General features: G+C 35.6%; 1 protein-coding gene across 1 annotated transcript in view; it reads left to right on the top strand.

Annotated features, from left to right (window-relative positions):
• FRK (fyn related Src family tyrosine kinase) overlaps positions 1-12,276 on the top strand; it is an 82,364-nt gene that overhangs the window by 56,371 nt on the left and 13,717 nt on the right. Inside the window, exons 3-4 of the mRNA XM_081140244.1 lie at positions 9,484-9,647; positions 11,266-11,434. Coding sequence (XP_080996370.1) covers positions 9,484-9,647; positions 11,266-11,434 — 333 coding nt within the window. The remainder of the gene's footprint in view (positions 1-9,483; positions 9,648-11,265; positions 11,435-12,276) is intronic.

Genomic DNA, 12,276 nt, shown 5'->3' with positions numbered 1-12,276 from the left:
GTAGAATTTGCAAAGACAGTTTAGTCTAATACTAATCGTTCTGAGAAATCTTTTAAAATTTGAAGCTCCTAAGAGGAGTGTCAAACCTCCCATGAACAGAAACCCTAGGGCCCACTCCATTGTTGGGTAGTTCATTTCGTTAGAAATTCTTTTTATGTTTAGTAGATGTGTCATTTCCCTTGATCATTTATTTCATCTGTGCGTGTGTTTATTTACTTCTACAAAAGGTTTTAGGTTGGCTTACATTGCCAAAACAGTATAAAATAAAGCTAAACATAAAACAAGATAAACCCAAGGAAAAAGAACAGAGAAATAGACCTTGCTGAGCCTGTAAGGGGAGATCACCATCACAGTGTAGAAGCCAGGTTAGCTGGGGGTTCTCCACAGGTAAGGCGAAAAGGGAAACAGCTTACTGGCTTATGTAAGAAGAGATGCATTATATGATTTCAAGCATGAAGTTCAAAGAGAAAGGGGTTCATGGTCGTCTTTATATAAAGACTGTCAAGTATCATAACAGGGTGGACATTGTCTCGGGCAGTTAATTCTTATATTGCCTCTCGAAGAAAGCTGGAAGCATTATGTGTATGTTTTTATTTGAAAGTCACTATACTTTTATCACAGTTGGTTTGGAAAACAGAGAATAAAACACAAATCTGCCAATCTAACACACTATTTTCACGTTGGCAGATTTAATCATCTTTGCTCTTATGCAATTATGGTTTTTACAAGTAATCTCAGCTGGGTTCTGTTAGCAGTGAAGGACCCCAGGACATGTGAGCTGCCGGATGTATCCTCATGTTTGCAATTATATTATTCTGTTAATTCTGTATTCCATTTATTTCACTTAACACAGTATATATTTTTTTCTTGTTACTCCATAATTTTTATGATTGTATTTTTAACTCTCAATTTTCAATTTTACCAGGAATAGTGGTTCTTTTTGTTTATTACAATTTAACAGTTATTTAATGCTATAAAAATGCTGCAGTGGACATCTTCATACATATAGCTTTTCCTATTTTGGATAATGAACTCAGTTTAATTTCCCATGCAAATGTTTTTTTTTTTTCAATCCTCACCCAAGGAATGAAGATATTTTTTCTATTAATTTTTAGAGAGAGTGGAAGGGAGGGGGGAGGAAGAGAGAGAGAAATATCAATATGACAGAGACACATCAATTGGTTACCTCCCTCCCACACTTGCTCCGACTGGGGGTGTGTGTGTGTGTGTGTGTGTGTGACCGGACCTGCAATCCAGGTACATGCCCTTGACCGGAATCGAACCTGAGACCCTCTGGTGCGCAGGCTGATGCTCTAACCACTGAGCACACAGACCAAGACCATATAAATGCTTTTGTTGAATTTATGTTGAAAATGAGCCTACATTAATGGACATTATGAGGACCAGCCCTTTGCGGCGTGTTGGTGCAGTTACTGTTAAGAACGTCGATGATGATATTGCTCACTGCATTTTCGATTTCTTTACGAGGACACAGGTCAGAAAATGTTTTTCATTTCATTACCAGGAATAGTGGTTGTTTTTGTTTTTGTTTTGAGTAACAGTTTGTTAATATTTTTCTTCAGGGTATCAGGTAACAATGTGTTTCCCTAATGGCTATAAGCTCCAGAAATGCAGAGAGTCAAATCTTTGGCCCACATCTAGCAAACATGGATTGGAATCTGAAGAATACCTTACATAAAGCATACCAGCCTTGTTCCTGGAGTCATCACCCTCTCCTTTCCTTTTTTGTTCTATTTCCTTCATCCACTTATCAAATTTTTAAAAAAACTTTGATAATCTGTGCAAGATTCTGGATCTTTCTGGAACAAAGCAGGGATATAATTAAATAATTGCATGTAAATATTTGGAATATTTCCTTAGGGTAAGTTGAAGCACTGGCTCCCATGTTTCATTACATCTTAGCCTAGTGAAAGATTTTCTGTAGGAAACTGAGTTAATATAATCCAAGAATGTAAATTCCTGATGATTTATTGCAGATCAGATACTGAGTGAGCAGTTAGAATCCTGAGAGGAATAAAGATTCCTCTGGGACTTGTTTCTCTGGGACTTTCTCTGCAATATCAGACGCTGCAAAGGCAATTTTCATGTGATACTGTGGTAGCCACTTTTCAATTAAATTATCTGACAAAATACAGATGTATAATTATGTATTATTAATTAAAGAGATACTCATCTTCTTAAGATATCATAGATAAACAATAAAGTTGAAATTCTGTTCTGAAAATTTAAGAGCCAGCTTTCATAGGGTGTTGGTCTATTTTTATAATGATTTAGACCACAAGGGACTAAAGGATAAGACCAACATTTTTCTCAAATTATCATTACTGTTTGGACAGACATATGGTTAAAACTCATGGTTTCTATGCTGTATAATATATAAAAGAGAGAGTCTATTTTTATGTGTAAAAGTTTGATTATGTCATCTTTGACTATGAAGGTATCTCAGCTGGTCTCCTAGATCAGTAACAATCCTGGAAGACTTCAGGACATGAGAGCTATCAGATGTATCCTCAAAGAGCTTTTTTAGTATGTTTTTTGACTCACCTAACGTAGACATTCCCTTAATAGGCCTTCACTTAACTCCACCTATCAGTTTAATAGCCAGACTTACTGACTGATGTCCACAGCACACTGAACATGCCTGGTGGGGAGGCAGGAGCCCTAGGGGACCCACTAGTTGAGTTGTGTGCATAACAAGATTTAGTTCTGTTTGTTCCCTGTGGTTTTAGTGGATTTCTTTTTTCCTCGGAAAAGGCAAGAACAACTCTTCTACCTGATACACTTTAATATTTTAAGACGGTGGTACTTTCTTCTTTCAAAACTACTCCTACTGGCATCCTGCTGTATTTGCTGTAGAACAAAATGCACTGTGAAATGTGTGTGTCTTGAATTCTGCTTTAATGGGGGATACAATATAATAACTTAGTTAAATGTTATTTACTTATTGGTGTAGACCCACCTTAGCATGATTTCTGAAATAATGATATGGGAGGAGCTTTATCATGAATATTTTTGTAATAGTTTTAAAAAGTGCAAACAAATCTTCCACAGAGAAACCAAATAAACAGGAGTGGGCAAGTGCAGGAGTTCCCTCCCACAGAATGAATAGTAATTTTTTCACTTCATATATTTTGTGGCCACTATGTTATGTAGCCATTATTATTCATCTGAGTGGAGAATTTTACTTTGGAAGCGGCTCTTTTGTTGACAATGCAATTTGATAATACTGACATTCTAAGGTAGTACTCACACATTGGACATACAGATATATCTGTCATCCATTGTGAATAATGACATTTAAACTATCCCTTCAGGCGGTATGTAGATAAGATCATTATTCTCATTCTCTAGATAAGGAAACTGAAATGAAATTCCTTGCCTAAGGTCAAAGAACAAATCACTGGCAGAACAAGATTAGGGCAGTAAGTTCTTGATTTTCAATCCTTTGCTCAATCATCTAAGTCATATTGTTTTACTCAGTGTGGAAACAGGTTATTATCAGTCAGTAGGAATAAAGCTATGCTCAAATGATGCCACAGGATCAGTTGAGAACCGGCTCAATCAACCATTTGTTTATCTATAAAACGCCAAACTCCTTGTTATACTGATATTTTTCCCTGAGTGTACTAGGTTGTCTTTGAGTGTTTCAGACACAGCCTCTCACTTTATACATATTGTATTCAAAATTTAATTCCTGTAAGTTCTGTCTTATTAAAAATCTAACTTTGGAATATCTTGGATTTCATAATGACTTAATATGTGCTGAGTAATATGTTAGTGGTGTGTAGAAATATCCCAGCACTCTTCTGTGGGATGGTAGACAAACCTGTCTCTACCATGAGAGACAATGTAAAATAAGATCTCACCTCTAGGAGAAAGCTGTTTGACTACTTGACAAAGCATTTGGGCTTGGCCAGCATGGCTCAGTGGTTGAGCATCAACCTATGAACCAGAAGGTCATGGTTTGATTCCTGATCAGGGCACATGCCCAGGTTGCAGGCTCGGTCCCCAGTGTGGGGCATGCAAGAGGCAGCTGATCAATGATCCTCTCTCATCATTGATGTTTCTATCTCTCTCCCCCTCTCCCTTCCTCTCTCTGAAATCAATAAAAACATATTAAAAAAAAAAAAAAAAGCATTTGGGCCTATAAATGGGACTGAAATCACAAGACTCCATCAATACCACATGAATTCCCCCAGAATCAGTTACTTTGGATGTGAAGGTGGCCAATCAATCAGGTGACTTGTGTCAGGGTCCTTATAGAAGTTTATGGGGAGAAATAGTTGAATTCTTTCAATATTCAACAAACCTTTATTGTACTCCTCATACATGCTTACCTACATCTCTGCGATATATCCTAATTCTTGGACAAGTTCTGGTACATTAATCAGTTGACAGGTGAGACATTTCCCCCTAGGTCAAACAGCATAAATGAGAGTCAAGATGTAAATTCAGGATGCCTGGCCTTCTAGCTCGGTTCATTCAATCATGATACTACTGAGCTTTGTGATGGATTATTGCATTATATTTTATAGTAGTCTTACATATTTTTTTTGCAGTTGAACTACTAAAATGCTTAACTAATTTGAACTCACAGTAATTCACAATAAGAATGACACAAGTATTATTATTCACTTCTGGTCTATAGAACTTGGAGTGGGTTTGGTTCAATAATAAAGATTACAATGAACCAGAAAAAAATTAGAAAATTTATTTCTCCCTAGTTCTGAGACCCCCTGAATTCAATCTTTATTCTTGATGTTAATGTAAATGTGTGGATTCACTACTAACAAATTAAAACCACTTTTAAAAAGCAATCATATATTTTGGATTTGATTACTCAGGAACACAATATTAAAGTGCCTCCATCCTGACTATATATATTGAATTTCCTTGATGTAGCTTCTGTCATCTAATTTTTAAATTACATAAATCTTTCAGTCTTATTTAAATTAAAAACTTGAATAAACCACATAGAAATACCCTTGATATCAGTAAGAGATGGAGCAGTTATTTCTGTGTTATGTTGCAAAAAATAAAGAAATTGGATATAAACATGAATGACTGTACTCTAATAGTATTTATATCCTGGGTCTAAGTTTGTTTTCCTCCCTTTAAAAATAAAATTCCAGCCCAGCTGGGCGTGGCTCAGCAGTTGAGCGTCGACCTAGGATCCAGGAGATCGGGGTTCGATTCCTGGTCAGGGCACATGCCCGGGTTGCGGGCTGCAGCCAATCAATGACTCTCATCATTGATGTTTCTGTCTCTCTCTCCCTCTCCTTTCCTCTCTCTGAAATCAATAAAGATATATTTTAAAAAAATAAAAATAAAAATAAAATTCCAGGGAAGTCTTGTCCTGAAAGTATTTGTATAATTACCTATTTAATTTTTGCAGCTGACATTTCAGAGGCTTATATTTCACTTCAAATCCAAGAGTCAGTGACATCATTCATTCATCTAGAAGCTCTTTGTGTTAGTAGTTAGTTGGTGCCAAACCCTAGATACGTACTGGATTAAGACAGTAGAGCTTCTGCTCTTTGTGGAATCACCTCTACCGAGATAGACACCATCACAGGGTGTTACAAATATATAAGTACCATTACACAGGAGCTAGGGAAGGCTATATTCCATAAGGTGAGGGGAAGGCTGGTTCTGAGGACTTAAAATGAGACCTGAAGGAAGAGGTCAGTTTCTAGAAGATCCATAGGAAAAGTTTTCAAGTGGTGGTCATGGCTCTGAGGTGAGAATTAAGTATTGTGAAAGGGCTAAAAAAAAGAAATGGGAATTTAGAGAGAGCAAGCAATAGCCATTAGAAATGCTGAACCACTAAGGTGGAAACATTTGGAAATGTGGAGATTTGCTAAATCCTACTCTTTTATTTTAATGACGAGGGAGCTGAGGCCAAGTGAGATTGACGTGTTTTGGTGATATAAAGTTAAATTGTAATCTGGGTCTCACATTTCCCCGTCTGTAGTCTTTTCAGTTAAACACAATTACTTGTATTGTGCTTGACAACGCTGGATGTATTACACAGTATTGGTTTTTACAACTGAGAGTTTAAACTTTTATCTGCAAATAGTTGACAAACATTTATTAGGCTTTCTTTATAATCAGCATCAATCATTGTGATTTGTATCCCGTATTAAGGAAATCTCAAGGAGTTCTTTAACCCTTCAGTCATCTATTGACTTTAGTCTCTAGCTTGGAAATCACTAGGCCTTTAGTGGTGCAGTAAAAAGGAATTCCTCAGTTTATGTTTAATTTCCATGTAGTCAATTTGGAGCCAGATATTGTTCATCTTGTTTAAATACAGGAATTTCTTTTTATTGCTTCTCATCATTTCCAATTATAGACCTATTGACTAGCTACACATCTCAGCTGTAATTTGTGCACTTTTTTTTTTTTTTGATAAATGGCAAAGACTGAGCTTTCAGGGCAGTAATTTATATAACCTGCAGATATACTTTATATTTAGCTACCTTTCTATTTCTAATATTTTTATACTTTGTGGAGAAATGAATTGGGGCTGATATTGTTTACAGCTCTTTTTGACAAATCGTTAGCCTTTTAATCCATATATAAGACTCTCCTGTGAACTTAGCTCTGTATCTTAATAAAATACTTTATTCAGTGATGATTATACAGGCCAATTATCATTGCCCCAAAGTCATAGCCAGTGGGAATGGTAACTTGACAGATCGGAGTGTACAAGGATGTGCTCCAGAAACCTAAAAAACTGTAGTTTAAAAAGCTTATATTGCTTTTGGAGGAGTGAAATATATGTGGTTGATATATATATATATGTGTGTGTATATATATATGTATAATTATAAGGCATTTAAAGTGTATGGTATAATTCTATACCTGTATACATTGTAAAAGGATTCCCCCATTGAGTTAATTAACATATTCATTACATCACATATTTATCTTTTTGTGTGTGTGAGAACATTTAAGTTCCATTCTTTTAGCAAATTTCGATTATGCGATACAGTGCTATCAACTGTAGTCACCATTTTACACATCAGATCCTCAGACCTTATTCATCTAATAGCTGAAAGTTTTTGCCCTTTTACTCACCTCTCCCTATTCTTACTACTCCTAAGCCCCTGGCAACTTCTCTTCTACTCATTGTTTCTATAAGTTCAATTTTTTAAAAAGATTACTCATGTAAGTGATACCACGAAGTATTTGTCTTTCTCTGTCTGGCTTATTTCACTTTGCACAATGCCCTCCAATTTCATTCATGTTTTTGCAAATGACAGGATTTTCTTCTTTTTTAAGGCTGAATAATATTCCATTATATAAATATATAACGTTTACCTTAACAACTTTGCAGACTGAAATAATTCAGCATGCACCATTATGTAATACTTTGGGAACTTGATCTTCCATTTGCCCATGCATGGACTGGTGCAAACAATCATTTTTTTTCATATTTTAAAAATTGATTTATGCACTTAACAAAAGTGTACAATTCATAAGAGTTTAGTCTGATATATGTTCACAAAGTGAATATACTCATGTAACCAGCACCTAGTTAAGAAATAGAAAGTCACCAACACCCCAGTCTGCCTCTTAATATCAACAGTTTTGCTTGTTTTTACATCTTTAAATAATGGAACCATATTTTTGTGTTTGTGAAATTCATTCATATTATTGTGTATATATAGTTTATTTACAAATCTTTACAGCATTCCATGGGACAAATATACAACAATTTATTAGTACGTTCTACAGTTGATGGACATTTAGATTGTTTCCAGCTTTAGGATCTTACAAAAAATCCCACTAAAAGCATCCTTATATATGTGTTTTGGTGAATATTTTGTATATTTTTGTTTATTATATACTTCGGAGTAGAATCACTACATTAGAGGCCTGATTATGTTCAACTTTAGTAGATCATGACAGGTAGTTTTCCAAAGTGGTTGTAAAAATTACAGATTCATCACTGTAGAAAGAGAGAATTCTAGTTACTCCATTTCCTTGTCAACACTTGATATTGTCTTTTTTAAAAATTATAGCTCTTCTGGTGTACACCAATTACTTTTCAAGGAAGATATTGTCCTAGCTATTGGCATGCCCTCAGTAAACCTCTATACTGGGATTGAGATGTCTTCTCAGTCTTCTTCCCTTTCATGAGAGCATTGCACCAACTTGACTGATTATTAAAACACAAGTTTCTATATTTAGCAAGGAATTCAGAATATCTGTGTTCCTGGTAAATGCTGCTCAGCACTTACCAATAATTTTGCTGAGTGAAAGAGTAGGTATGAAGAGCTTCAGTAAATATTTTGAATGCAAGTGCAGAAAACCAGATTCAAACTAGTTTAAAGCAAAAATTAGGTAATTAATTGACTCTTGTAGCGGGCAAGACACACTCAGCTGGTTCCAGGGGTTAAGCTTCCTTTTTTAAAATTTTTTTATCAAGACTCTTTTCCCACTGAACAGCCTGTCTTCTCAGGCAGCTTATCTCTTTCCCTGGGGGAAAAGAATTTTCTGGTAGCTCCAAACTCTCAGCAGTTGAACAGAAACAAAACAAAGCAGCAACAATAACAAATATCTTCCTGTACAAGTCCTGGAATTCAGTCTTCTTGGCTGACTCTTCCTTGGCTCAGGGTTGGCACAGGTCCCTCTGAACCACATGCTCTGATTGGAGCAATGATTCCTCAATGAATATTGATTGGGGTGCCATTACCAGAAGAGAGGACAGTGATTAGCGGCAAGCAAAAGCAACAAAATATCCTCTACAAGTCAGGTGACTTAAAAAAGGGCAAGTGGCCTATTTCTCTAGAAGCTATAGGACTTTTCTTGGATTAAGCAAAACTGCTGGAAAATTGTATCATAGACTGTGTCATTTTAGGCCTGTAGAATTGCCTTTGCTGAAATGTGCTAGGACATTTTGTTATCAGCCTGCACTGAGAGACACTATAATGAATGGCCATGCAGAATTTTGTGTATTATTGTTGGATAGTACTGAAGACACTGTTTAGTCTATTTCAGTGTCCATGTTATAGGATTTCATGGGAGAAAATTCTTCCTAGTCTTTGTATCAAGAAGAGTTGAACTGTTTCTAAATACCTTTTGTGATTTCATCTTATAAGTGCTGCAATTTCTGAAGCTGATAATGTTTCCTCTTTGCATTGCTAGAATGATTGAGTCAATTTTATGGCTTGTTTTAGTCAAAGATACTATACCTCAGTGCATAGTTTTTTTGTGCTAACCTCACTCTTTTATTTTTATCTTATATTTCTTATAAATTATGATTTCACAATTCTTTTTTTAAAATTTTGATATATGTCCTTTGTAAATTTCCTGAAGTCTTTTCTGAAACAAAGTTGAGAAATCAGTAGAATTTGTGAAAATTTTATTCCATGCATTGAAACTATCCCCACAAAATAAGTAAGTCTGCTTGGCTTTGGCAAAAATATTATTAATGGGACTTATTTTGGGTTCCAGTTTTAGTTGAAGGGGTTGTGAAACACTACAAAATCAGACGACTGGATAAAGGAGAATTTTGCCTCACTCGGAGAAGAACCTTTACAACACTGAGTGAATTCGTGAGCCACTACACCAAGATAAGTGACGGCCTGTGTGTCAAGCTGGGAAAACCTTGCTTAAAGGTGAAGTGCTTTGAAGTTAACTTTTTCCCTTTAGATATTGAATAATTTTCATGGGATATGTTGGTTCAGGAAAGAAAAAAGGTCATTTGATTACCTAAGGCATGAATAGGCAGACTATGGCCCATGTGCCAATACTGTCTCACACTTACTTTTGTTAGTAAGTTTTATGGGAACATAGGCATGCTCAATTATTTACAAATTCCCTTTGCTTTTTTACTGTAAGAGCAGAGTTTAGTGGTTGCAATAGAGACTGTTTGACTCAAAAAGCTTAAAATATTTACTGTCTTATTCTTTTCAGAAAATGTTTGCTAACCCTTGACCTAAGGCAATCACTGAAGACAGAAAATATTCATCCTTTGCACTAAGAAATTAATGTGGTATCCTGCCATTGGAGCACTTAATTATATGGCTGGAGGGGAAAAAAGTGCCAGGATATAATTCCTGTATTCAAGAGTGTTAATTCTGTATTCAAGAATATTAATATGAAATTACTAGGTTCATTAACTGGTTGAGTTGTCTGTATATAGATATCATTTAACTGACTGTTCTAACAGTTTGATTATTTGACCTGTTTGGTGGGAGGAGATGACATTTATAGACTGTGTCTACATCCATCATTATTTAGTTGTTTGCATGTTTTACTTAAATGTATTTAAAGTTACATAGTGGTCATATACTGTAGGAGGCATGCCCTCAATTCCTCCTCAGAGTCCAGGTCTCACACACTGTTAGTGGGATAGCCAGCACTGTGGTTTATACATGGATGATTGATGAAAGCTTCATGGTGATGCTTGATCAGAATTTTATGGACCAGTAGAAGCTGAATAATTTTCTATAGTATGTATAGAATATAGTGAGTGAAACTCTGCCAAGTTAATGTGCAATTTTTGTGTAAGTATGTACATCTTAGATAGTACAGGAATGGCCCCACAGTAGTACCTAAGCTCATGCTAACAGATATCTTACAAAGATATAGCTTATGCAAAACTTACATACAAAGATATAGCTTACAAAATACTCAGTTTAACTAATATTGTTAAATCCAATGAGGAAAAAGGTTTATGAAGAAGCTTGGGATGGTAGATGGTAAACTAGACTATGAACTCTAAGAGAGCAGTGGCCTTGCCTTTTTGGTTACAGAATAGAGCCTCGTTGGTGATTGAAAATATTTATTAAATGGATGAGTAAATGAATGAATGAGCAGATAAATGAATTTCAAAAAGATGAAATTTGTAATTATGCAAAAGTATATATCTATAGTAAGTGCTATAGGCCAGAGAGTTTGGGTGGAAACTTCAACTTGGCCTTATAATTGGGAGAATTTAGTTAGGCAAAGAGGCAGAGAGACATCATTCCAGACCTATGTGAGGGAGGGATTGTTTGGGGGGGGACAGATGGACAGCAGGTGCCTGAGTTAGCAGGATATGGGGGGAAAATCAGCTTGAAGAAGGAATTATACAGATTCTGCCACAACTGCTTATCATTTTAAAGTGATTAGAATAAAATTTACAATATTTTGTTTTTTAAAATAGTCTCTTTTAAAAAGTATGTAGACGATTATTTTCATTCAAAAAATTATTTTTTTTCTTACAAGTATTCTTATTTTTCTGTGACATAGGTACAAGTCCCAGCTCCTTTTGATTTGTCATATAAAACTGTGGACCAGTGGGAGATAGACCGCAACTCTGTCCAGCTCCTGAAGCGATTAGGATCCGGCCAGTTTGGCGAAGTGTGGGAAGGCCTATGGAACAATACCACGCCAGTCGCAGTAAAAACGTTAAAACCAGGTACGAAAAATGAGAATGTCAAAGGTTCAATGGCGTATGTTGATTTTTATAAGTTCAGCTTGCCCCTGTACATGTCCAAGAGGTCACAGGACACCAGTGCAGGCACCAAGCAAGTGTTGTAATCACTCTCTCTGGCCCCGGTGACTGTAACCCGTGGCCAAGACTTTGGACTGTAAGGGCCAGAGCATGCTCTCTGGATCAGCTAAGTCTTAATATATCCTCAGTATAAGATTCAGTAAGGCATCTTTTTTCTAGGGTTGGGATCCAACCTGCCAGTGTCCCTCTTTCCCTTTTCTCCTAGATTTAGTTAAAAAATACTCACTTACTGAAAATACTTAAAAAAATCAGCGGAACCTTGGAGTTATTTCAGGGAATGACTATTTTATTACATACTAATTGTGTATGGTCAAAAGGCAAAATGGTCCATCTAAAAGACCTCATATTTGAAAATGTAGGAACAATTTTTTCTTCCATCTTCCTTTTCCCTGTAGTGAAAATTAAAAGTATACTAAAATCAGTATTTATTCAGCCAGACATTATTTCCTCCACTTTAAAGATGAGAGAGGAGAATTTAGAGCAATTAAGTAACTTTCCTAAGATTGACTAGTCTTATAATCTTGAGTAAAATTTTAAACTACTGCATGCCTCAGTTTTATCATTTGCAAAATAGAGTTAATAGAATTAAGGCCAACCTAGAAGGGTTGCTATGAAGATTGAATTAGGTCATTAGTGGAAATGCTTTACATAATGGCTGGTTCATAGTACATGACCAATCAAAACTATAATAATAAATAATAATAATAATTATTATTATTATTACAAAATGAGTAAAAGGCAGAACT

Source organism: Miniopterus schreibersii (genome assembly GCF_964146895.1).
Source record: "Miniopterus schreibersii genome assembly, chromosome: 6".
NCBI lineage: Eukaryota > Metazoa > Chordata > Mammalia > Chiroptera > Miniopteridae > Miniopterus > Miniopterus schreibersii.
This window is presented reverse-complemented; position numbering and strand designations above follow the sequence as displayed.